This window comes from Coregonus lavaretus (assembly GCF_964263955.1).
Source record: "Coregonus lavaretus genome assembly, chromosome: 30".
Taxonomy (NCBI): domain Eukaryota; kingdom Metazoa; phylum Chordata; class Actinopteri; order Salmoniformes; family Salmonidae; genus Coregonus; species Coregonus lavaretus.
This window is the reverse complement of record NC_140017.1, coordinates 24,608,772-24,635,878: the sequence shown is the minus strand read 5'-3', so window position 1 is coordinate 24,635,878 and position 27,107 is coordinate 24,608,772. Positions and strand designations below refer to the sequence as shown.

The 27,107-nt window shown below is 44.2% G+C and overlaps 1 protein-coding gene and 1 pseudogene across 2 annotated transcripts; one reads left to right on the top strand and one right to left on the bottom strand.

The window, feature by feature from the left end:
- Positions 1–7,669: 7,669 nt before the first annotated feature.
- On the top strand, positions 7,670–16,376 carry LOC311105608 (multidrug and toxin extrusion protein 1-like). The gene is made up of 17 exons (XM_084147804.1): positions 7,670–7,885; positions 8,250–8,351; positions 8,562–8,630; positions 8,847–8,995; positions 9,225–9,267; positions 9,382–9,426; positions 9,517–9,614; positions 9,748–9,845; positions 10,134–10,247; positions 10,444–10,511; positions 10,691–10,799; positions 10,929–11,004; positions 11,327–11,396; positions 15,037–15,169; positions 15,435–15,529; positions 15,621–15,663; positions 15,806–16,376. The coding sequence occupies exons 1-17, from the start codon at positions 7,727–7,729 to the stop codon at positions 16,048–16,050; spliced, it is 1,716 nt and encodes a 571-aa protein (XP_084003930.1). The 5' UTR covers positions 7,670–7,726; the 3' UTR covers positions 16,051–16,376.
- A 1,098-nt stretch (positions 16,377–17,474) lies between these two features.
- LOC311106169 (multidrug and toxin extrusion protein 1-like) lies at positions 17,475–24,763 on the bottom strand (annotated as a pseudogene). Its single transcript has 15 exons — positions 24,759–24,763; positions 24,326–24,368; positions 24,092–24,136; positions 23,440–23,537; positions 23,188–23,285; positions 22,284–22,385; positions 20,153–20,220; positions 19,685–19,793; positions 19,456–19,531; positions 19,333–19,355; positions 19,143–19,189; positions 18,786–18,914; positions 18,138–18,236; positions 17,871–17,954; positions 17,475–17,766 (listed from the first exon to the last, which is right to left on the bottom strand). The product of its transcript is annotated as a multidrug and toxin extrusion protein 1-like (transcript).
- Positions 24,764–27,107: the final 2,344 nt, after the last annotated feature.

The following is a 27,107-nucleotide window of genomic DNA, read 5'->3' as shown; positions in this document are numbered from 1 at the left end:
ATGTGACACTTAGATTGCACACAGGTGGACTTTATTTAACTAATTATGTGACTTCTGAAGGTAATTGGTTGCACCAGATCTTATTTTCGATGCCAGGTTTCCCTGTATGCAGATTATTTGACAGATATTATGTCAAAATAATATTTATTTATTTATTCTAAGGCAATTACTGATTCCATAAGTCAATGGTGCTACCTGTCAATGATTTTAGAGACCGGTATAATGATGATTTAAATGGTTTGACCATCCATATCTGTTTACACTTGATTGATCCAGATACAATGAGTCCCTGACTACCTCCAGAGGTGGGCAGGAAGATCTGATTACAATCAGATCACAATTAGTATTTTAATTGTCTTCACCTGTCTAAAAATGTGGACACAATCAGAATGTGGACAAGATCAAGACAAAGGACGCATGTTAGAACCAGGTATAAACAGGACTCTAGAGAACGTGTTTGAACAGCAAGCAGGAGATGACAAAGTTTCAGTGGCAGTCCTCCTCGGCTACTCCTTAGCTATTTCTCAACTTAATGACTAAAACATGCAGACTTTCACAGCTGACTCTGACAGCACTATTGTTTTTGTCTGCTCCTTTTCTCAGTGATTTGTGGTTTGGTGCATAGGCCCACATGGTCCAATAAACATAGTGCACAGTACACCCACACAGCACAGGCTTTGGCTGAATGGCTCTACCTGAGGAGAGAGAAAAGAATGTGTCAATGTCCCGTCACTGAGAGATTGCATGAACCTGGCGAGGTCAGGAGATTCACTATAAACCCTGTATTGTTGTATAGACAAAATAGTCAATTTCACAACCTCCTATTGATAGTCTCCAGGGCTATAGCTCCACTTCATTACAACACACAGTGGAGACCTGGTGAAATATCTCACTAACATGGAAGAATCGTATAGAGATGGCATGTTTCACAGTCTAGACAAGACAGCAGACAGTTCACAGACACACTATCGGTTTTTAATGGTTGAATCCTACAAGACGATATGGCCATTGACAGCTAAAAACATCCCAAAACTGCACTTTATTGTTGCCTATGGAGGAGGATAAAAACCTTAAGGGCAGAGAGGAAGGAAAGAAGGGAGAAATAAAGAAAATTGAATATCTTAGCTAAGCCCTGACCTTGACCACAGTCTTGGGCATTTCAAATGTTAGACGCTTAAGGAGTAGTTGGGTGTATAGTACAGCTCAAATCACTATGATCTAACTATGATCTAACGTCCTAAGGGGGAAAAAGCTTATGTAATTACAGTGACTTTCTCTCTCTTTGCTGCCTCTGCAACACCCACTCATTATCCAAGTCTTCATGTATCAAAGCCTCTATTATTACCTATATATACATTTAAGTGTTCAGTAAGAAAGGGAGAATGGCATCTATATACTTTGCTGAGGTTGCATAAAAAATATTCTATAGACAAGTAAAGCCCTTTGGTAAATTTACGGGCACAGCAAAACTTGTGTTGTTAAACATGTGTGTGCTATTGTACACTGAGAGTTTTGGATACTATGAACTTTCATACTGGACAATAAGACAAATGTAGTAGTTGTTCAATGGTGTATGTTAGGGTCACTTGGGACCTGCAAAGTAATATTTATTACCTCAGCTCAGACACAGCAAAAGTCAATGACACCACTAAGGTCTGTGAGGACAGGGAAAAGGGGAGCTTTGTGTGGGATCTGTTTACCTGATACACCTAAGTTGTATCCACTGAGTCATGCTGATTCAGACATGGAGTGAGTTTCATAGATCAGCCTTACCTTACCTGATGTCTAAGCTTATTTTGGCCCCCTACTTAGCCACTGTATCAGTTACTAAAGCAGACAATATGTGGCCTGTCTGATAGAATCAACCTTTCCTCACACTCAAAAGATAGTGTTTGATGCTTTCCCACAGGCCAAATCACTCTAATTAAATTAACCAGACATTCTTAACTAATTGAATTGTCTCTCATCCAAGCTAAAAAGGACTTAACAGTATGAGAAAAAGTCTTTCTTTGTGTCCTTGGTAGCCAAATTGAGTTGACGCTGACCCGAGAGAAGCACCCTGACAATCAATTGGTTTTGAACACAACTAAATCGGAATAACCAAATTGAATGTCTTCATGAATATAAGTCTCCATCCCATTATAAGAGCTATTGTAAGCATCAAGATGAAAGTATGAGAAGAAAAAAAAAAATTATGCACTAACTGTAAAGTCGCTCTGGATAAGAGCGTCTGCTAAATGACTAAAATGTAAACAAAACAAAGCAAAACACTGTAGGTAAAATTTGTGTCAAATGTAGGCCTACACAGTACACAAATATTTCCAAAAGGGTTCTGTGGCTGTCCCCATTGGATAACCCTTTTTGGTTCCATGTAGATCCTATTTGGTTCCAGGTAGACCTCTTTGGGTTCCATGTAGAACCCAAAGGGTTCTACAAGGAACTCGAAAGGGTTCTACGTGGAACCAAAAGGGTTCTACGTGGAACCAAAAGGGGTTCTCCTATGAGGACAGCCATGGAACCATTTTTAGTTCTAGATAGCACAAGATTGTATGATACCTATTGCCCATAAGGCTGCCAGGTCTCTGTTACTTTTAGACAGACACTATTATCTACACTGTGTTCACTGGTGTGATGAGGTGGTGTTGAAGAAGTCAGGCGCAGGAGGGTAAATCACAGAATAATAGGTTTTAATCCGCAAAATACAGGATTACGCAGAAATGCGTCAAACACACTCCAGGTCACAAAACAGGCGCACTGGAAAAAACAAAGCACACATTTTAGTCATTTAGCAGATGCTCTTATCCAGAGTGACTTACAGTTAGTGAGTGCATACATTTTCATACTGGCCCCCCGTGGGAAACGAACCCACAACCCTGCGTTGCAAACGCCATGCTCTACCAACTGAGCTCCACGAGCTCCACAAACCTCCACAATAAACAATCACCCACACAGACAAGGAAGCAGAGGGAACACTTATACCATGACTAATGAGGGAATAAGGACCAGGTGTGTGATTGAAGACAATACAAATGGAGTGATGATAAATGGATCGGCAGTAGCTAGTAAGCCGGTGACGCCGAACACCGAAACCTGCCCGAACAAGGAGGGGATGCAGCCTCGGCGGAGGTCGTGACAGTACCCCCCCCCCCCCCTTGTTCGGGCAGGTTTCGGCGTTCGGCGTCACCGGCTTACTAGCTACTGCCGATCCATTTATCATCAAGTCGTGACAGTACCCCCCCTTGACGCACGGCTCCAGCAGCGCGCCGACCCCGGCCTCGGGGACAGCCAGGAGGACGGGGAGCAGGTTGAGCCGGATGGCGACAGTGGAAATCCCGTAACATGGAGGGATCGAGGATATCCCTCACCGGAACCCAGCACCGTTCCTCCGGACCGTACTCCACCCACTCCATGAGGTACTGAAGGCCCCCCACCCGACGCCTCGAATCCAGGATGGAACAGACAGAGTACGCCGGGGCCCCCTCGATGTCCAGAGGAGGTGGAGGGACCTCCCACACCCACCTCAGCCTCCTGGAGCGGACCAGCTACCACCGGCCTGAGGAGAGACACATGAAACGAGGGGTTAATACGGTTATCAGGGGGAAGTAATAACCTATAAGTGACCTGGTTGACTCTCCTCAGGAGTTTGAACGGCCCCACAAACTGCGGGCTCAACTTCTGGCAGGGCAGGCGGAGGGGCAGATTCCGGGTCGAGAGCCAGTGAGGCCCCCCAGTACAAAGATGGGGGCCTCACTGCGGTGGCGGTCAGCGTTGGCCTTCTGACGACGCACAGCGCGTTGGAGGTGAACGTGGGCAGCATCCCACGTCTCCTCCGTGCGCCGAAACCAGTCATCCACCGCAGGAGCCTCGGTCTGGCTCTGGTGCCAGAACCGGTTGGTAACCTAGAATACACTGGAAAGGCGTTAGGTTAGTGGAGGAGTGGCGGAGAGAGTTCTGGGCATATTCTGCCCATGGCATGAACACCGTCTGCCTTCACGTTCTTCGTACCTGGGATGTATGATAGAGTGAAATCAAACCGGGTGAAGAATAGGGCCCACCTGGCCTGGCAAGGATTCAGCCTCCTCGCTGCCCGGATGTACTCCAGGTTACGGTGGTCCGTCCAGACGAGGAAAGGGTGTTTTGCCCCCTCGAGCCAATGCCTCCACACGGTCAAGGCTCGGACAACAGCCAACAGCTCCCGATCACCAACGCCGTAGTTCTGCTCCGCCGGGCTGAGCTTCTTCGAAAAGAATGCTCAGGGGCGGAGCTTGGGTGGCGTACCCGAGCGTTGAGACAGGACAGCTCCTATCCCAACCTCGGACGCATCCACCTCCACTACGAACGGTGGTGATGAATCGGGGTGGGCCAGTACTGAGGCTGAGGTGAACAGACCCCGTAGTTTGCTGAAAGCCAGGTCAGCCTCAGCAGACCAGCAGAGCCGGGACGGCCCACCCTTCAACAGGGAGGTAATGGGAGCTGCGACCTTGCCAAAGCCCCGGATAAACCTCCGATAGTAGTTGGCAAAGCCAAGGAAGCGCTGCACCTCCTTAACCGTGGTTGGAGTCAGCCAATTACGCACGGCTGAAATGCGATCTCCCTCCATCTCCACACCTGAGGTGGAAATGCGGTATCCAAGGAAGGAGGCGGACTGCTGGAAAAACACACACTTCTCTGCCTTAGCATAAAGGTCATTTTCCAACAGTCGGGCCAGGACCTTGTGAACCAGGGACACATGCTCGGCGCACGTAGCGGAATACACCAGGATGTCATCGATGTAGACCACTACACCACGACCAAGCATGTCCCGAAACACCTTGTTCACAAAGGACTGGAAAACTGAGGGAGCATTCATCAAACCATAGGGCATCACCAGGTATTCATAATGCCCCGTGGTTGTGCTGAATGCTGTCTTCCACTCATCTCCCGCTCGGATACGCACCAGGTTGTACGCACTCCTGAGATCTAATTTGGTGAAGAAGCGCGCCCCATGCATTGATTCAATCACTGAAGGAATGAGGGGGAGAGGATAGCTAAATCTTATCGTCTCCCTGTTCAGTGGTTGATAATCAATGCACGGGTGCAGACCTCCGTCCTCCTTCTTCACAAAGAAGAAACTCGAGGAGGTGGGTGAAGTGGAGGGACGTATATATACCCCTGGCGCAGGGACTCGTGACATATGTTTCCATAGCCACCGTTTCAGCCTGTGACAGGGGGTATATATGACTCCTGGGAGGTACAGCGTCTACCCGGAGGTTTATCGTGCAATCCCCCGCCCGATGAGGTGGTAATTTAGTCGCCTGCGTTTTAGAGAACGCTTGCGCCAGATCGAGGTATTCAGGGGGAATGCGCACGGTGGAGGTACCGTCTGGACTTTTCACTGTGGTTGCACCAACGGAAACACCTAGACACCTACCCTGACACTCTCGCGACCACCCCGTGAGAACCCTCTGCGGCCATGAGAAGGTGGGGTTGTGGAGTATACCACAGGGAAAGCAGGAGACTCAATAATGGAAAAAGTAACCTGCTCACAATGAGTCTCCTGGGTTACCATGGTGACTGGTGCAGTAACTTCCTTAACCAACCCGGACCCTAATGGTCGACTATCAAGTGCTCTGATGGGGCGTGGAATGGATAGGGGAATCAATGGAATGCCTATATGGTGTGCGAATGCCCTGTCCATAAAGTTCCCAGCTGCGCCTGAATCGACTAGCACCTTATACTGGGGAACATCCATGTGCTCAGGAAAGGAGACGAGTATTTTACAGTGCGCAGCAGAGGGCTCTGAACGAGTGTGGGTGTTCGATACCTGGGGTGATGCGAGAATACCTGCCGCCTCCAAACCCAGAAGAGCGTTGCGACAACGTGTGGTGAAATGTCCCTTCGCGCCACCATTGTGGCACTGGCGCTGTCGTCCTCCGCTCTTTCGGCTAGCGGTTCCACCCATCTCCATCGGTTCTGGATCCGAGTCGGCCGGGATGGAAATGGGCAGACCTCCTCCAGGATGTCCTCTGGTTGCCAGCAGGTTATCCAAACGAATGGCCATGTCCACCAGTTGCGAGAAGGACAACATGGTGTCACGGCAGGCTAGCTCCCGTCGGACGTCCTCTCGCAGATGGCACCGGAACTGGTCGATCAGGGCCCGCTCGTTCCACCCGGACCCAGCTGCCAGAGTTCAAAACTCCAATGAGAAGTCCTGCGCAGTCCTCGTCCCCTGCCTCAGGTGGACCAGCCGCTCGCCCGCCTCTCGACCCTCGGGCGGGTGATCGAAGACTGCCCGGAAGAGGCGAGCGAACTCCCCGTAGTTCTCCAACGCGGCTCCTCCTTCGTTCCACACCGCGTTGGCCCACTCCAGGGCTTTCCCCGAGAGGTAGGAGACGAGGGTGGACACATTCTCCCGCTCCGACCGGCCGGATGCTGGAGAAGTAGAGCTCCAGTTGGAGAAGAAATCCTTGGCACAGCGCCGCTGTCCCGTCGAACTCCCCTGGTCGGGATATCTGGATCCCTCCGGGTGCTGGGGTGTAGGTGGCGGGATCCGGTTGACCAGCTGGTCTCGACGGATCAGGCTCTTTCCTCTCCAGGCGTTGGACGACCTGAAGAAGCCGACCCATCGCTTCACCCAAGCTGGCTAGCATAGTTGAATGCTTCTGGACCCGTTCCACGACTCCAGGCATGTGCGTCTCTCCCGCTGACTCCATATCGGGTGGGTGATTCTGTGATGAGGTGGTGTTGAAGAAGTCAGGCGCAGGAGGGTAAATCACAGAATAATAGGCTTTAATCCACAAAATACAGGATTATGCAGAAATGCATCAAACACACTCCAGGGCACAAAACAGGCGCACTGGAAAATACAAGGCACACGGGAGAATACTTCCGTCGATACACAATACACGAGCTCCACCGAGCTACACAAACCTCCACAATATACAATCACCCACAAAGACAAGGAAGCAGAGGGAACACTTATACCATGACTAATGAGGGAATAAGGACCAGGTGTGTGTGATTGAAGACAAGACAAATGGAGTGATGATAAATGGATCGGCAGTAGCTAGTAAGCTGGTGACGCCGAACGCCGAAACCTGCCCGAACAAGGAGGGGAGGCAGCCTAGGCGGAAGTCGTGACAACTGGGCCATACGCTGAGTCTACAGTAAGGTAGACAGAGGAAGTGTCACAACTCAGTTGTCTAGTGCCTCATATGTTTGATTTTTCAACTGATGGGACTGTCACCTACCATAGACTTTCTTTCAGAGGCTTTTTGAGCTTTAGACCTTTGTAAATATAATTGTTAAAATTGCCTGGTCGTGTTTGAAATTGACTATATTGCAGTCTCCGACAAAAGACTGACTGATCTACAAATCATCCCAAATGAATACTCACTATTTTTCTGTTCAGTCGGTGATCAGATACTGAGCAAAATTGATGCCCTTGAACACGGCCTCAGAGAAAAAATACTTTATTTTCAAACCATGTTGATGTTTGCAGAGGAAGGAAAGAGCTCCATCATCTGGTGCAGTTGCAGAATTGACAAAACACTGTGAACTTTGTCCAGCAGTGGATTGGCAATCGTGTTAAACAATGCTAGTTGAGATTGCCAGTGTACAGCTAAGTCAGAGATAGGAAGTGACATAGGACGTCATCAGATAGGAAGTCTCACTGGCAGCTGGCAGCTAGAATATCACCTTGTTCTCACCTGACCATGCAGACTTTTCTGAGTGACAATTTTTAGAAATGGATACTAATGGAATTGTAGAGAGCAGGACGAATGGGAATAAAAGTTCTTCACATTCATTGACAATATGTGGGAACTGTTTGAGATGTATTCGCAGGTTGATTCCTGTTGAATTCAAAAAAGAAATGATTGAATTAGCAACAATGGCTGGGCCTGTGGTAAGAAACATCTTTATTACATTTTGTCCACAATTAGGTCAAAGTTATATAAAACCTTACATTTCTAGATTACATTATTATTGTTATTTGGTTGCTTGCATAATATTGAATTCACTTAAAGGCCACTGGCACACTGGATAATTATAGGTTACTGGCATCTGGCACACTATAGATGTTTTTTCATTGATTCATCTATCACCTGGCCTGTTTAACCTGAATCACTTTGAATGACCTCAAACCGTAAATTTGATGCATGTTTAACACTTCAGAGTGTTAGGCCTATTCTCTACACATATTCCTGATAGTATGTACAACTACATCAACTGATTTATCAAATGTTGTGGTTGTATTCTATTCTTACCAGGTTATGGCTCAGCTCATGGTCTTTTTAGTGAGTTTCGTCAGTACAGTTTTCTGTGGCCATTTGGGGAAGACAGAACTGGCAGGGGTGGCTCTCGCCATAGCTGTAAGTATTGATTGATTTATGAGTTTATACCACTTTTTTATTACAACAATTTTGGGTAATATTTACCCGGGTACTTGTCTGTTTGTGCCATCGTGTGACTTCTGCCACTCCAAACAGACTTGTACCTGGCTGTGGTAATATTGAAATTACAGCACACTATGAACTTGACATTTTCAACAAATTCTCAAAATCTCTGTTCTGGTCTTCCAGGTGATTAATGTTACAGGTGTCTCCATTGGGTATGGTTTATCATCAGCGTGTGACACACTCATATCTCAGGTAGGAATGAAACCTGGTCTGTTTCCTCCTCCTAACACAGAGCACTGTCCCCAAAATGTTATCAAAAGCACCGTCATCCTAGCTCTGGTCCAGGGGATCACACGCGGCTTGCTGGCGCTCAGCTTCAGCAAGCAGCATTTAACGCCCTGGATCAGAGCTGCAGTACATTGTCCTGCCGTGCCACTCAAAGATGAACTTGATTATTGCTCCCTGCAGACCTTTGGGAGCCGTAACCTCCTGAAAGTTGGGGTCATTCTACAGAGAGCCATCCTCATTCAACTTCTGGCCTGTTTCCCATGCTGGGCTGTTCTCATCAACACAGAACCCATCCTCCTGGCTGTCAAACAGAGCCCAGAGGTTGCCAGGTAGGTCAGACCACTCCAGTCACTGCACACAGTTACCCCAGATTTAATAGATGTCTAAAATCACACCCTATTCCCTATATAGTGCACTACTTTTGACCAGGTACAACAGGGAATAGGATCTCTGAATTTGGCTGTTTTCTGTCATTCACAAAGTGACAAGTAGAGATTGGTTTGTAGAATGTGATTATTGTTTTGGATCATTCTGATAGAGCTTTTTATCTCACTTTAGGCTGTCTCAGATGTATGTGAAGATTTTTATGCCAGCACTCCCAGTGAGTACATCTATCTATCTACCCAGACACACGTGCACCCAGTCGATTAAGATAATAATTAATTCCCCATGTCAATAACTTACTTAAACATGTTTATCATTAATTTTTTAACAGGCCACATTTATTTACCAGCTGGAGGCCAGATATCTACAGAATCAGGTAAGAGCTAACCTAGACCTCAGTCAGTCGCCCTGCAAAGAGAATAATCACCTGACCATTTGATCTGAATAAGACTTTATTGTCCTTCAGGGAATCATATGGCCGCAGGTCATCACAGGTTTGGTGGCCAACCTACTGAATGCCCTCATCAACTACATCTTCCTCTATGCTCTGGACCTGGGTGTAGCGTGAGTGTCCTCCCCAGACAGTGATTCCTCTGTCAACACCCATTACCATTGAGGGATATAGGATGGGATGGTAATTGTTAGCACTGAGGGCTATAGGATGTAATGTATGTTGTGGATTGTTTTCCGTTGACAGTGGGTCTGCGTGGGCCAACACCATCTCTCAGCTCTCTCTGGCTGCTATGCTCTATGCCTACATCCTGTGGAAGGAACTACATAAGGCCACATGGGCAGGTGAGACATGATTACACTGAAGTAGAGCTTATACCGCCAAATCCACAAACTCTTTGAACTCCCAGTCTGTGACTTGAATGGATCACATACAAAGTGATGCATAATATGCATTTATTAGTATGCATTTATTAAGGGGAACCGCAGTGCAATGTCAAACCAAGTGATCTGGCTTCCTAATGCATTAACACAGCATGGTTTTGGTTTAGACCCAAACACCTTCTGTGAGAACATTAGCATTACCCAGGCACGATCCCAGTGTCTGAGCCTGAGCCTTGTGTTCCCCTGTAGGCTGGTCTTGGGAGTGCCTGGAAGACTGGGGCACCTACATCCACCTGGCCATTCCTAGCATGATCATGCTGTGTGTGGAGTGGTGGACCTATGAGATTGGAGGCTTTCTAGCAGGTAGGACAACAGATAGAAGCAGGTATATTTGGGTTGTTTTGATCTCTGTGAATGCCATTGATCAATTTTTTTATGTGAAATGTTGCTCTATATTTTACTATTTTCTCGTGGGTACTTCTACACATTACAAACTGTTTAGATGCTACAGTGTTTCTGCTTTGATTTTATATCATGTTTCACTACCTCTCAATGGCAGGTCTGATAAGTGAGGTAGAGCTTGGAGCACAATCAGTCGTCTTCGAACTGGCAAGCATTTGTTACATGGTAAATATATAGTTGAGACTTTTAACTTTTCGGCAAATGTTCATCCATCATATTATATATTCACACCAGTCACATAGAAAGTGAATAATCTGGGTGTAGTCCCAGAGATTGATCATGGTTTGTGTGTGTGTGTGTGTGTGTGTGTGTGTGTGTGTGTGTGTGTGTGTGTGTGTTGTCAGTTCCCTCTAGGGTTCAGTGTGGCAGGCAGTGTGAGGGTGGGCAATGCTCTGGGGGCTGGAGATACAGAGCAGGCCAAGCTGTCTGCCAAGCTGGCCATGTTCTGTGCTGGTACATGTGCCTGCCAAACACCTCAAATAATATTTAAACGCTTGACATCAACAAATGAAGCATTCATACGATAATTAAATGATGAAAAGTGTTACTGAAGAAATGTGTTGGCCTGTTGTCTCTGTCCAGGGTCAGTTTCTGTGTGCTTGTCGGTTCTTGTTGGGATACTGAAGGACAAAATCTCCTACGTCTTTACATATGATGAGTGAGTAATGTAGTCTATGGTCATTTACCACTACATATTTTTTTCTGTGGCTTCGGGATCTGTTGATCGTCACCATGACTAAGCAGTTTGTTGTGTTTTACTACATTACTGGTGTATTGTATTGTTAACACCAGATCTGTGTATGAGAGTGAACATGAATAACCTTTCTCTATGACATAACTAAGTCACTCATTGTAATACAGACGTACAGAGTCATGAACTTTGATTATCTATTCCTTTACACTTTAACTAGGGTGAGGTGTCTCTGTCATTGATTCTACATAACTGAATGTATTTCTTCACCCTGAATTTCTGCCAACAGGCAGATCAGAGAGAGGGTTGCTCAAGTTATGGCTTTCTACGCCCCTTTTCTTCTGTTAGATGCAATATCGGTAAAGAGTCAATGCTTCTACTGTATCACAACTTATAGCTCCCTTTACTCATCACAATATGGATCCACTTTTTATAATATCAAAGGTATTATTGTAACATGTATCGAACAGGTAACTGCCAAAATAAAGGAAACACCAACATAAAGTGTCTTAATAGGGCGTTGGGCCACCACGAGGCAGAACAGTTTCAATGCACCTTGGCATGATTTCTACAAGTTGAGGGAGTCACTGAGATCTCTTTTTCTAGCCATGGTAGCCAAAATAATGGGCCGTTTTATACATGACCCTAAGCATGATGAATTGTTAATTGCTTAATTAACTCAGGAACCACACCTGTGTGGAAGCACCTGCTTTCAATATACTTTGCATCCCTCATTTACTCAAGTGTTTCCTTTATTTTGGAAGTTACCTGTATATACAGTGCCTTTAGAAAGTATTCATACCCCTTGACTTATTCCACATTTTGTTGTGTTACAAAATCACCTACAGTGGGGAAAAAAAGTATTTAGTCAGCCACCAATTGTGCAAGTTCTCCCACTTAAAAAGATGAGAGAGGCCTGTAATTTTCATCATAGGTACACATCAACTATGACAGACAAATTGAGATAAATAAATCCAGAAAATCACATTGTAGGATTTTTTATGAATTTATTTGCAAATTATGGTGGAAAATAAGTATTTGGTCACCTACAAACAAGCAAGATTTCTGGCTCTCACAGACCTGTAACTTCTTCTTTAAGAGGCTCCTCTGTCCTCCACTCATTACCTGTATTAATGGCACCTGTTTGAACTTGTTATCAGTATGAAAGACACCTGTCCACAACCTCAAACAGTCACACTCCAAACTCCACTATGGCCAAGACCAAAGAGCTGTCAAATGACACCAGAAACAAAATTGTAGACCTGCACCAGGCTGGGAAGACTGAATCTGCAATAGGTAAGCAGCTTGGTTTGAAGAAATCAACTGTGGGAGCAATTATTAGGAAATGGAAGACATACAAGACCACTGATAATCTCCCCCGATCTGGGGCTCCACGCAAGATCTCACCACGTGGGGTCAAAATGACCACAAGAACGGTGAGCAAAAATCCAGAACCACACGGGGGGACCTAGTGAATGACCTGCAGAGAGCTGGGACCAAAGTAACAAAGCCTACCATCAGTAACACACTACGCCGCCAGGGACTCAAATCCTGCAGTGCCAGACGTGTCCCCCTGCTTAAGCCAGTACATGTCCAGGCCCGTCTGAAGTTTGCTAGAGTGCATTTGGATGATCCAGAAGAGGATTGGGAGAATGTCATATGGTCAGATGAAACCAAAATAAAACTTTTTGGTAAAAACTCAACTCGTCGTGTTTGGAGGACAAAGAATGCTGAGTTGCATCCAAAGAACACCATACCTACTGTGAAGCATGGGGGTGGAAACATCATGCTTTGGGGCTGTTTTTCTGCAAAGGGACCAGGACGACTGATCCGTGTAAAGGAAAGAATGAATGGGGCCATGTATCGTGAGATTTTGAGTGAAAACCTCCTTCCATCAGCAAGGGCATTGAAGATGAAACGTGGCTGGGTCTTTCAGCATGACAATGATCCCAAACACACCGCCCGGGCAACGAAGGAGTAGCTTCATAAGAAGCATTTCAAGGTCCTGGAGTGGCCTAGCCAGTCTCCAGATCTCAACCCCATAGAAAATCTTTGGAGGGAGTTGAAAGTCTGTGTTGCCCAGCGACAGCCCCAAAACATCATTGCTCTAGAGGAGATCTGCATGGAGGAATGGGCCAAAATACCAGCAACAGTGTGTGAAAACTTTGTGAAGACTTACAGAAAACGTTTGACCTGTGTCATTGCCAACAAAGGGTATATAACAAAGTATTGAGAAACTTTTGTTATTGACCAAATACTTATTTTCCACCATAATTTGCAAATAAATTCATAAAAAATCCTACAATGTGATTTTCAGGAATTTATTTTCTCATTTTGTCTGTCATAGTTGACGTGTACCTATGATGAAAATTACAGGCCTCTCTCATCTTTTTAAGTGGGAGAACTTGCACAATTGGTGGCTGACTAAATACTTTTTTTCCCCACTGTATCTACACACAATACCCCGTAATGACAAAGTGAAAACTTGTTTTTAGAAATATTTGCAAATTTATTGAAAATTAAATGCAGAAATGTCTTATTTACCCAAGTATTCACTCCCCTGAGTCAATACTTTGTAGAAGCACCTTTGGCAGCGATTACAGCTGTGAGTCTTTCTGGGTAAGTCTCTAAGAGCTTTCCACACCTGGATTGTGCAACATTTGCCCATTTATTATTTTCTAAATTCTTCAAGCTTTGTCAAATTTGTTGTTGATCATTGCTAGACAACCATTTTCAGGTCTTGCCATAGATTTTCAAGTTGATTTATGCCGAAACTGTAGCTTGGCCACTCAGGAACATTCACTGTCTTCTTGGTAAGCAACTCCAGTGTAGATTTGGCCTTGTGTTTTAGGTTATTGTCCTGCTGAAAGGTGAATTAATCTCCCAGTGTCTGGTGGAAAGCAGACTGAACCAGGTTTTCCTCTAGGATTTTGCCTGTGCTTTCCATTTCATTTATTTCTTATCCTGAAAAACTCCCCAGTCCTTAACGATTACAAGCATACAATTAGCATGATGCAGCCACCACTATGCTTGAAAATATGGACAGTGGTACTCGGTTGTATTGGATTTGCCCCAAACATAACACTTTGTATTCAGGACAAAAATGTAATTGCTTTGCCACATTTTTTGTAGTATTACTTTAGTGCCTCGTTGCAAACAGGTTGCATGTTTTGGAGTATTTGTATTCTGTACAGGCTTCCTTCTTTTTACTCTGTCAATTAGGTTAGTATTGTTGAGTAACTACAATGTTGTTGGTCCATCCTCAGTTTTCTCCTATCATAGCCATTAAACTCTGTAACTGTTTAAAAGTCACCATTGGCCTCATGGTAAAATCCCTGAGCGTTTTCCCCCCCTCTCCTGCACTTGAGTTAGGAATGACGCCTTTATCTTTGAAGTGACTGGATGTATTGATACACCATCCAAAGTGTAATTAACTTCACCATGTTTAAAAAAAAAAAAACATTTACCAATAGGTGCCCTTCTTTGTGAGGCATTGGAAAACCTCCCTGGTCTTTGTGGTTGAATCTGTGTTTGCAATTTACTGCTCGACTGAGGGACCTTACAGATAATTCTATGTGTAGGGTAAAGATGAGGTAGTCATTCAAAAATCATTTTAAACACAATTATTGCACACAGAGTGGGTCCATGCAATATTATGTGTTAAGCACATTTTTACTCCTGAACTTATTTAGGCTTGCCATAACAAAGCGGTTGAATACTTATTGACACAAGACATTTCAGCTTTTCATATTTTATTTAATAACAAAACAAAACTAAAAAAACATAATTCCACTTTGACATTATGGCGTATTGTGTGGAGGCCAGTGACAAAACATCTCAATTGAATCTATTTTAAATTCAGGCTGTAACACATCAACATTTGGAGAAAGTCAAGGGATGTGAATGTAAAATGTAAATGTAAAATGAATACTTTCTGAAGGCACTGTACACATGTTTATAGTGCAACAGTAACCGTGTCTGTTTCTCCTGGTTCCCCAGGCTGCCTCAGGTAGTATTATAAGGGGGGCAGGGAAGCAGAAGGTTGGGGCGATATGCAACATCTTGGGTTACTATGGGGTTGGCTTTCCTATTGGAGTGTCCCTGATGTTTGCTGCCAAACTAGGAATCATGGGTAAGAACATCTATAAATGTGTTCTGCATTTTGTCCTATGAATTTCTGGGGTAATACAGTATTTAATTTATTTTTCAGTCTTTTGATTGTTCCCATATTGCACCTGGGTGCCTGACTTTCGTAATTTAACATCACATTGTTGGTTTGTGTGGCAAGGTGACAAGTTGGCTAAAGCAAAGACAAACTGCCGCCAATCTCCCTACTGCCTCTTTCAGTTGTCTTCTCTTCTTTGACTGTTACTGTTATGTTTCCTCTCCTCCCCCAGGCCTGTGGACCGGTCTGTTTACCTGTGTGTTCCTACAGTCCTCCTTCCTCATCGTCTACCTATCCAGAATGAACTGGAAGAAAGCCTCTGTAGAGGTGAACACAGGCATAACCCTCAAGTCTTTATTTCATTAAATGTAAACGCCTTGAAGAGGATCTTAATGGGGATGTGTTGGGTTGTTTGCAGGCCCAGATCAGAGCTGGGGTACAGGGGAACTCTACAGACACGGGTAAGAAAGTCTCCATTAATCATTGACCCTTCACTTTACTCATCATCATAACTCTTTAGATGGCTTTACAAAGGTATACTTTTATTATTGGGGTTATGTAAGAATGCATGCTCTTTCTAATAGGTGTGTTTCTGTGTGACAGACAAGGCCCCGGAGGCACATTCAAATGATTCAGCTCCCTGTGAGGGCCACACAAACAGAAATGCCCTGGCTGAGGATGGGGCTGATGCTGACGGTGAGGCTGGGGACAGGGTGGCCCTCAGCAAGGTGGAGGCCTTGCTGGCCCACAGGGCCCTGGTAATGCGGAGGGGCCTGGCTCTGTGTGTCATGCTCTTCATCCTGGCCCTGGGAATCATCATCAACCTACTGCTCACCAACCTCACTTGATGAACACAGAGTGAGTTCCGGAGAGAATGGGTTTCAGAACGAATGGGTTCCAGAGATAGCTTCACTCAGCCAGAGTGGTCAGAGGACCATCCAAGCAACGATGCAGAGAAGATAGGAGTGGAGAGGAGTTGGCCAAACTACAGTATGGTGCCAAAATTCCAGTACTGTTGATCTGTGAGGAGCCAAGGGATTATTTATTCTGGGGCTTTTCATTAATCATCTGAATGAAACTGTATCACACTGTCTGAGCTGATTACACAAACCAATGAAACCTAATGTTTTCTGATGGTAATGTGATATATTGTAAACCAAAAAGTAAAGACAGACTCACGTGGTACCATCCAAAATGTTAGTATTCTATTCATTCATTCCAAAACCAGTGGCGTCATGCCCATAGGGGGCACAAATGCACGTGCTGCCTCAGAATTGTCCTGTTTTTACATTTTTCAGGTGTTAAATTAATTTCTAAACATAATTTTTAAGCCCATGTTTTAACATAATTATTTATAAGAAGATCTGTCAGCTGTATTTTGCGGAGGAGCACACTGACTGGACCAGGCAAAGAGTCCACTAGATACTCTAGTGCGTGCAGTATCGTCAATGGAGAAGGAGAGAGATAGTGTAGAGTGACACACACAGCGTTTGATTTGATTTTAGCTGCCGGTGATGGGCAGAAGGGTATGTTTGTAAATTAAGTTGATCAAGCTGTGTAGCCCATTGATTCCTTCTTGATGAATAAATCAAATGAAAATGTTTTATTGTTTCTCTGTAATACCAGCCACCTAGCAATTTTAGGAAGTTGGCTTTAGCTAACCAGCTAGATAGGTTCCCAACCTCATACCTACACTCTTAGAAAAAAGAGTTACAAAAGGGTTCTGCGGTTGTCCCCATAGGGGAAGCCTTTTTGGTTCCAGGCAGAAGCCTTTTTGTGGGGCAGAACTATTTTTGGTTCCATGTAGAACCCTCTGTGGAAAGGGTTCTACATGGAACCCAAAAGGGTTCTACCTGGAACCAAAAGGGGTTCTTCAAAGGGTTCTCCTATGGGGACAGCCAAAGAGTGTAGCTACCAAGCTATTTCAGGCTATCAATCAAGTTAGAGTAGCTTGTCTAATTATCTTAGCTGGCATGCCTGCTGCCAATGTTGCTACACTTTAGAAAATCTATAAATTACTAAATGTACTGAAGGCATAAACGTTTTTAAAGAAACAATTTGCATCATTAATTAAAATGACAATTGAACAGGTAAAGAGGTATGCATTGATAACCTATACAGAAAAATAGACCATAATGATTATGGCTCTAGATTGCAGGAAATGGTTGTTTCAGGTGTAATAGTTGGTATAACAACAGATTCACTGACACAGCATATCTATGACTTAATTGTCTTGCTACAGGGTCTGTTCTGGGTCGCCCAGGTATTACTCCTAGATGAGAACTGTTGACGGGACCAGTTCAGGGGGGTAGGTAGTGGTAAAGGTAGTGTTGCTCCAGTCTATACTCAGATTGCTCCATGAGCTGATTGGTAGAGGCAGTAGAAGATGGACACTGGTCCCCACAGCCAGGATGGCAATGGCAGCCAGTACAGTGAGACCTCTCCTCAGGACCAGCTGGGTGGTGGAGAGCAATGCTCTGGGGCTCCCATCCTCCCTCTGCACCTCTGGGGTCCAATTGCTTCCCCTGAGGTTCCCCTGGCACTGACATGTATCCATTCACTGTCTGGGTGTGGAAGCAGGCACAATCTGGGTTAGAACAATGTTATTTCCGAGAGTATAGTATAAATAATATAAATAAATAGGACTGAGCAACATTTCTCTACTCACCCTCCCATTGTTCTCTGTGTGGTCAGGTGCAACTATACTCCTCATTGACACCATATGTCCAGCCTTTCCAGCTCGTTTCACAGCCTGTCATAAACAGATCAACTCCGTAATGCTCTCAACTGACAGCAAACATTTTCCTTCACCCACACCAGGCCACTACTATGCTTCACAGAAACCATAAAGATAGAGGTGTGGGCTGTCAGTCTCTCAATCACCTGAGTCCCTGTATGTTCCAGATAGGGAAGTGAAAAGCCACTGGTGACCTACCTTCTCTGTCATTCTCTTCCAGTTGAGCCTGAAGATGACAGTGATGAAGAAGATGGACTGTAGAATGACACAGATGAACAGACCTAACCAGAACCCTGTGTACATTTTTACATTTGAGTCATTTAGCAGACGCTCTTATCCAGAGTGACTTACAGTTAGTGAGTGCATACATTTTTTCATACTGTGTAGAGGGAGGTGAAGAGAGGAGAGGAGAGGAGAGGAGAGGAGAGGAAAGGAGAGGAGAGGAAAGGAAAGGAAAGGAAAGGAGGGGAAAGGAAAGGAGAAGAAAGGAAAGGAAAGGAGAGGAAAGGAAAGGAAAGGAGAGGAAAGGAAAGGAGAGGAGAAGAGAGGAAAGGAAATAAAGTAAAGGAGGGGGGAGAGGAGGAGAGGAGGTTAGACTGGCTTTGTATAAGGACAGAGAACATTGTGTCATCTTCAATACAGAATACCCCTGCTATTCATGATTCTTGATTGCTAGTGAGAGCAAACTGTTTTTCTGAATGTTTTTGTACCACATTTCTGAATTTGATCATAACCATACTTCTGTTGCAAGTATGTGGCAAGGCAGTAAGAATGAGCGAAGACCTCTGGTCTAGAAAAGGAAGTCTAAAATTGTGTTTGGTTTTCATAAAATTCAGAAATGAGTACATACCTAGGACCAGCTGCAAACATCAAAGAGATGCCCAGTGGATGGCCCACACAGTAGTAGGTGATGAGATTAGCCATCGCTGCTATCTTCTGTTGGCCCGTGCCCAGGATGATTCCCATGCACACACAGTGGGACAGACAGACAAATCTCAGATTAGTGGGTGTTTACAGAGAGAGACAAACACTGTTGGCTGGCTGTCACCACGTTTCATGTCTTATCACTCATTCAACCAATGTTCCCGGGTCCTGGAAAATTACACAGATTACACACACTTATTCCACTGTATATTAATGAGTTCTTATTATACAAAATGTTATTCATTTTTCAATGGTTACAAATCACTTGAGTGTACTTACCACTAGCCCATCAAAGAACTGAAGGACACAATACACGTTGAGAAGTATTTTACATTTCAGTCATTTAGCAGACGCTCTTATCCAGAGCAACTTACAGTTAGTGACTGTATATATTTTCATACTGGACCCCCGTGGGAATCGAACCCATAACCCTGGCGTTGCAAACGCCATGCTCTACCAACTGAGCTACACGGGACCAGATCTATTACCTGCCTGAAAAGGAAATAAATAATCGCTATTGAGATAGTTAGGTTCCATTTTTTGACTGTCTTGATTTGATTCATTATGTTGACTATATGTACATTCTACTTACTCATCAGAAGTAAACATGAAGGCGATCCCTGTTTTAGTAGAGATCAGCATGATTCCCTGAATTACTGCCATTGAACCTAGAGCATGGGACAGAGGAAAAATACATGCACTACTGCAAAATAACTACTAGTTTGTCAAAGTAATTATTATAATTTTTGTTCACCATAGATCACCATAGTTGTGATGGTTGAAATAAGTGCCATATGAGCTAGAGTAAGTGTGTGACTGACCTGAGAGGGCGAGAGACACCTTGCTGGTGAGGATGGCCCCGGCTCTGTCTCTGGCCCCCAGGGCGTTCCCCACACGAACACATGCTGCAGCCTGGATCCCCAGGGAGAACTTTACCCACACAACACAACACATTAACTAGATGCCTCATAAACAGCTTGCTGTCTTAGTCTAACCATGGCTCAAATAAAGTTAATGTGTGTTTTTGCCTCAGATTTTACTTTGACCTGTAGCCTACACGTACAGTACATTTAGAATTTGGACTGGATAGCCAGGGCATGCTCAAACAAAGTTAATGTCTGCTTTTGACTCAGATTTAATGTTGATCTGTAGCGTACATACATGTATAGTAAATGTTGGGTTATTCTTCAACTTATTTGGACTGGATAGCCAGGGCATTGGGTTTCGTTTGGTTTCCATGATAGGACTAAGTGTTAGAGTGGGTGTGTAAAGAGTTCTGTACACAGTACCATGTAGTTGATTAAAGCCAGCATTATGACCACGTGTTGAGCAGCCAGGTCCACTTCACTCAGCATGCCTGAGAAATAGAGAAGGAAAGAGAGAGGGGGAAGAAGTTTACATACACTTAGGTTGGAGTCATTAAAACTCATTTTTCAACCACTCCACAAATGTCTTGTTAACAAACTATAGTTTTGGCAAGTCGGTTAGGACATCTACTTTGTGCATGACACAAGTAATTTTTCCAACAATTGTTTACAGACAGATTATTTCACTTATAATTCACTGTATCACAATTCCAGTGGGTCAGAAGTTTACATACATTAAGTTGACTGTGCCTTTAAACAGCTTGGAAAATTCCAGGAAATTATGTCATGGCTTTAGAAGCTTCTGATAGGCTAATTGACATCATTTGAGTCACTTGGAGGTATACCTGTGGATGTATTTCAAGGCCTACCTTCAAACTCAGTGCCTCTTTGCTTGACATCATGGGAAAATCAAAAGAAATCAGCCAAGACCTCAGAAAAAAAATAGTAGACCTCCACAAGTCTGGTTCATCCTTGGGTGCAATTTCCAAACGCCTGAAGGTACCGCGTTCATCTGTACAAACAATAGTACGCAAGTATAAACACCATGGGACCACGCAGCTGTCATACCGCTCAGGAAGGAGACGCGTTCTGTCTCCAAGAGATGAACGTACTTTGGTGCGAAAAGTGCAAATCAATCCCAGAACAACAGCAAAGGACCTTGTGAAGATGCTGGAGGAAACAGGTACAAAAGTATCTATATCCACAGTAAAACGAGTCCTATATCGACATAACCTGAAAGGCTGCTCAGCCATAAAAAAGCCAGTTTGCAACTGCACATGGGGACAAAGATCGTAATTTTTGGAGAAATGTCCTCTGGTCTGATGAAACAAAAATAGAACAGTTTGGCCATAGTGACCATCGTTATGTTTGGAGGAAAAAGGGAGATGCTTGCAAGCCGAAGAACACCATTCCAACCATGAAGCCCGGGGGTGGCAGCATCATGCTGTGGGGGTGCTTTGCTGCAGGAGGGACTGGTGCACTTCACAAAATAGATGGCATCATGAGGAAGGAAAATGATTTGGATATATTGAAGCAACATCTCAAGACATCAGTAAGGAAGTTAAAGCTTGGTCGTGTAACCGGTGTGAAATGGCTAGCTAGTTAGCGGTTCGCGCTAGTGGCATTTCAATCGGTGACGTCACTCGCTCTGAGACCTTGAAGTAGTTGTTTCCCTTGCTCTGCAAGGGCCGCCGCTTTTGTGGAGCGACGGGTAACGGTGCTTCGAGGGTGACTGTTGTCGATGTGTGCAGAGTGTCCCTGGTTCGGGGCGAGGAGAGGGATGGAAGCAACACTGTTACAGTCGCAAATGGGTCTTCCAAATGGACAATGACCCCAAGCATACTTCCAAAGTTGTGGCAAAATGGCTTAAGAACAACAAAGTCAAGGTATTGGAGTGGCCATCACAAAGCCCTGACCTTAATCCTATAGAAGATTTGTGGGCAGAACTGAAAAAGCGTGTGCGAGCAAGGAGGCCTACAAACCTGACTCAGTTACACCAGCTCTGTCAGGAGGAATGGGCCAAAATTCAACCAATTTATTGTGGGAAGCTTGTGGAAGGCTACCCGAAACGTTTGACCTAAGTTAAACAATTTAAAGACAATGCTACCAAATACTAATTAAGTGTATGTAAACTTCTCACCCACTAGGAATGTGATGAAAGAAATAAAAGCTGAAATCAATAATTCTCTCTACTATTATTCTGACATTTCACATTCTTAAAATCCTAACTGCCCTAAAACAGGGAATTTTTACTATGATTAAATCCGTGGTCCTCTGTAGCTCAATTGGTAGAGCATGGCGCTTGTAACGCCAGGGTAGTGGGTTCGATCCCCGGGACCACCCATACGTAAAAATGTATGCGCACATGATTGTAAATCGCTTTGGATGAAAGCATCTGTTAGATGGCATATTATTAAATGTCAGGAATTGTGAACATCTGAGTTTAAATGTATTTGGCTAAAATGTAAACTTCTGACTTCAACTGTAGATATGGTTGTTTTGGCCTTTTGAATGTGACTGTTCATTGGTGTTAACCTTAAGAGCTGAAATGAACCTGCAAGGAATCCCCCAAGCTTATAGATCCACCATTCGAAACACAGCATCAGTGTCCTGGGGATGGCTAGTTTCATATAAGAGCCCCACTCCTGCAAAGCTTCTGTAGTTCAGGTTCATGCTCTACAACATTCGCAGAGTACGACCCTTCCTTACACAGAAAGCGGCACAGGTCCTAATCCAGGCACTTGTCATCTCCCGTCTGGATTACTGCAACTCGCTGTTGGCTGGGCTCCCTGCCTGTGCCATTAAACCCCTTCAATTTATCCAGAACGCTGCAGCCCGTCTCTCATGTCACCCCGCTCCTCCGCACACTCCACTGGCTTCCAGTTGAGGCTCGCATCTACTACAAGACCATGATGCTTGCCTACTGAGCTGTGAGGGGAACGGCACATCCTTACCTTCAGGCTCTGATCAGACCCTACACCCAAACGAGGGCACTACGTTCATCTACCTCTGGCCTGCTAGCTCCCCTACCTCTACGGAAGCACAGTTCCCGCTCAGCCCAGTCAAAGCTATTCGCTGCTCTGGCACCCCAATGGTGGAACAAGATCCCCCACGACGCCAGGACAGCGGAGTCACTGACCACCTTCCGGAGACACTTGAAACCCTACCTCTTTAAGGAATACCTAGAATAGTATAAAGTAATCCTTCTTCCCCCACCCACCATTAAAAAAAAAAAGTAAAAAAAAAAAAGGTGGTTGTCCTACTGGCTATCATAAATTGAATGCACCAATTTGTAAGTCGCTCTGGATAAGAGCGTCTGCTAAATGATGTAAATGTAAATGTAAATGTAGTCCAACCTGTAGGGGGAGACAAAGGCCTGTTCATCCCAACACAAACCAGTCTATTTCAATGGCTCACATTCATTAGGCACAATCAGAGGGATGTGGACTTTCTCTTACCTCCCCATGTTTTCACATATAGTTTCTTCCAACAAATGTAAGCAAACAAGACAGAACATATGTAGAGCTGGGAAAGCGTATTAGCTGCTGCATACCCTCTATAAAACAAATACACACACAAACAAAAACACACTCCATGAAATGATAATGACCATAATTACAGTACTTGGTACATAATTGATACTCTGACTATGTTACTGACTGTTAAGAATATGGAACTGTTATCAATGTTTCTTGTGTGAGCACACCTACATAACTCCCAGGTCCATCCAGTAGAGCAGGATATAGTTTGTCACCACATTGGCGATGTTGGCCGCTGCTGCTGTGTACATCTGAGGCAGTATTATCCCCTGAGCACAGACACACACACGTTGATATGATCATAAACATCAGATTCACACCTATGACTGTCTTACTCCTTAACTCAGATGACACAAGAGACTGGGATGAGGATGCCATCATAGAAATAAGAATGAATAGAAAGGGTGTCTCCATTTAAGTCAATGATGGCATAATGGGTGGACTGGCAGCCATTTTGAGTGTACCCATGCCAGGAATTAAAATCAGGAAGTGTACCCTTTAATCTGTGCTGTGATTTGTTGAGTCAACTCAACTGACATTACAAAAAATACATTCCATTGCATGAGCCACATCAGTTAGCATAATTTGAATGAGCATTCTACATTACCATGGCAATCCAGCATCACTTGATAGAACAATCCAAAATAATATGAAAATGATTGCATCACAATACCAGGCAGCCATTGCGAGTGTAGCTATGAGTTTACCAGTTAATTAGGGTTAGAGCTTCCAAGGCTGTTCTATTCATTCTTATTTCTATGGATGCGATGAGGTGTGAGGAACAAAACAAGTCATTTGTAGCCCAGCAGCACAGTCAGTGTACCTGGTTCTGGAGATAAGAAGCCTGAAGTTGATGCAGAAAAATAGCCTAAAAGAAAGAGATACAGAGTAAATTAGAAAGACAGGGAGGAGAGGATGTTTAATGCAATTTAATGAGAAAACACTAAATGTACTATTCATCTGATAAGAATAGGTTAATGGAGCCAGCGAGTTGAAAACTCAGATAAAATTGAAGCCACTCTAAACAAGTGGGTATTTGATATAACAGATGACTCACTGGCACTGCAGGTAGGTAGGCAATGACATACAGCTGTGCTATCCTGAAATACAGAGCATGTATTCGCTGTTAAATCACACACAATTACTATACCTGTTTCCATGTATTTACCCTATACACACCACATACTGCTACACTCTATCCATTTACCATTATGTTGTCCGTAAAAATCACCTATTCAGGCAGCAGTGTCAAAATGTTTATTGCTTCTAGAAACTAACAGCAATCTGTACATCTCATTGAGTAAGTCAATTGTCTGTGAAAACATTGCTGGCGTTTCCACTGAATGGAGTGTTTGTGGAATTGCCAGGGGCCACATTTGATGCTGAGAGCAGCCAGAGATGGTGTTATTGCAGCTAAGAGAATGAGGAGTTCTGTTCTCCCCAATTAGCATACAAACAAGCACATTATCTTTATCCAGCATCAGAGGCACCTCATCGTGCATCGGCTGTATCTGTGCTGTGCTCAGGTCTGAGTCATAAACCAAGGTCAGGAACAACTCTGGTGCTAGTCACAGCGTATAACCAAGGTCAGGAACAAATCTGGAGCTAGTCATAGGGTATAACAAGGGCCCATGACTAGCTCCAGGCCCTAATATAAGTGTTAGGATACTATAGTGTGAGTCAGACTCCAGGCCATTAGACTGTTAAATAGTCACCACTAGCCGGCCTCCGCCCAGTACCCTGCCCTGAACTTATTCACTGTTACTAGCCGGCTACCACCCAGTACTCTACCCTTCACCTTAGAGACTGCTGCCCTATGTAGCCTACATAGTCATTGAACTCTGGACACTTTAATAATGTTTACATACAGTACTGTTTTACCCACTTCATATGTCTATACTGTATTCTAGTCAAGGCTCATCCTATATAACTACTGCTGTAAACACATTTTCTATTCATATACACTACCTGTCAAAGGTTTAAGAACTCCTACAGTCATTTCTCTTTGCTTATTAGAGCTGTTCTTGCCATAATATGGACTTGATCTTTTACCAAATAGGGCTATCTTCTGTATACCCCCCCTACCTTATCAAGGCAAAGGGTGGCTACTTAGAAGAATCTAAAATAGAAAATATATTTTGATTTGTTTAACACTTTTTTGGTTACTACATGATTCCATATGTGTTATTTCATAGTTTTGATGTCTTCACTATTCTATTATGTAGAAAATAGTAAAAATAAAGAAAAACCCCTGAATGAGTAGGTGTGTCCAAACTTTTGACTGGTACTGTATATATTTACATTCTGGACTCTGACATTGCTTGTTCTGATATTTCTCAATTCCTTTCTTTGAATTTTTTGGGATTTGTGTGTATTGTTTTGTATTGTTAGGTATTACGGCACTGTTGGAGCTAGAAACATAAGCATTTCGCTGCACCTGCAATAACATCTGCAAAATACAGTGGGGAAAAAAAGTATTTAGTCAGCCACCAATTGTGCAAATTCTCCCACTTAAAAAGATGAGAGAGGCCTGTAATTTTCATCATAGGTACACGTCAACTATGACAGACAAAATGAGATTTTTTTTCTCCAGAAAATCACATTGTAGGATTTTTAATGAATTTATTTGCTAATTATGGTGGAAAATAAGTATTTGGTCAATAACAAAAGTTTCTCAATACTTTGTTATATACCCTTTGTTGGCAATGACACAAGTCAAACGTTTTCTGTAAGTCTTCACAAGGTTTTCACACACTGTTGCTGGTATTTTGGCCCATTCCTCCATGCAGATCTCCTCTAGAGCAGTGATGTTTGGGGGCTGTCGCTGGGCAACACGGACTTTCAACTCCCTCCAAAGATTTTCTATGGGGTTGAGATCTGGAGACTGGCTAGGCCACTCCAGGACCTTGAAATGCTTCTTACGAAGCCACTCCTTCGTTGCCCGGGCGGTGTGTTTGCGATCATTGTCATGCTGAAAGACCCAGCCACGTTTCATCTTCAATGCCCTTGCTGATGGAAGGAGGTTTTCACTCAAAATCTCACGATACATGGCCCCATTCATTCTTTCCTTTACACGGATCAGTCGTCCTGGTCCCTTTGCAGAAAACAGCCCCAAAGCATGATGTTTCCACCCCCATGCTTCACAGTAGGTATGGTGTTCTTTGGATGCAACTCAGCATTCTTTGTCCTCCAAACACGACGAGTTGAGTTTTTACCAAAAAGTTATATTTTGGTTTCATCTGACCATATGACATTCTCCCAATCCTCTTCTGGATCATCCAAAGGCACTCTAGCAAACTTCAGACGGGCCTGAACATGTACTGGCTTAAGCAGGGGGACACATCTGGCACTGCAGGATTTGAGTCCCTGGCGGCGTAGTGTGTTACTGATGGTAGGCTTTGTTACTTTGGTCCCAGCTCTCTGCAGGTCATTCACTAGGTCCCCCCGTGTGGTTCTGGGATTTTTGCTCACCGTTCTTGTGATAATTTTGACCCCACGGGGTGAGATCTTGCGTGGAGCCCCAGATCGAGGGAGATTATCAGTGGTCTTGTATGTCTTCCATTTCCTAATAATTGCTCCCACAGTTGATTTCTTCAAACCAAGCTGCTTACCTATTGCAGATTCAGTCTTCCCAGCCTGGTGCAGGTCTACAATTTTGTTTCTGGTGTCCTTTGACAGCTCTTTGGTCTTGGCCATAGTGGAGTTTGGAGTGTGACTGTTTGAGGTTGTGGACAGGTGTCTTTTATACTGATAATAAGTTCAAACAGGTGCCATTAATACAGGTAACGAGTGGAGTACAGAGGAGCCTTTTAAAGAAGAAGTTACAGGTCTGTGAGAGC

Excerpts from the sequence above, each read along its gene's own strand:
- LOC311105608 (XM_084147804.1), top strand. The coding sequence starts at position 7,727 with ATGGATACTAATGGAATTGTAGAGAGCAGGACGAATGGGAATAAAAGT. Across the intron at positions 8,996-9,224 it reads CAGAGCCCAGAGGTTGCCAG|GCTGTCTCAGATGTATGTGA; the intron begins GTAGGTCAGACC and ends ATCTCACTTTAG. Across the intron at positions 10,512-10,690 it reads TGGCAAGCATTTGTTACATG|TTCCCTCTAGGGTTCAGTGT; the intron begins GTAAATATATAG and ends GTGTGTTGTCAG.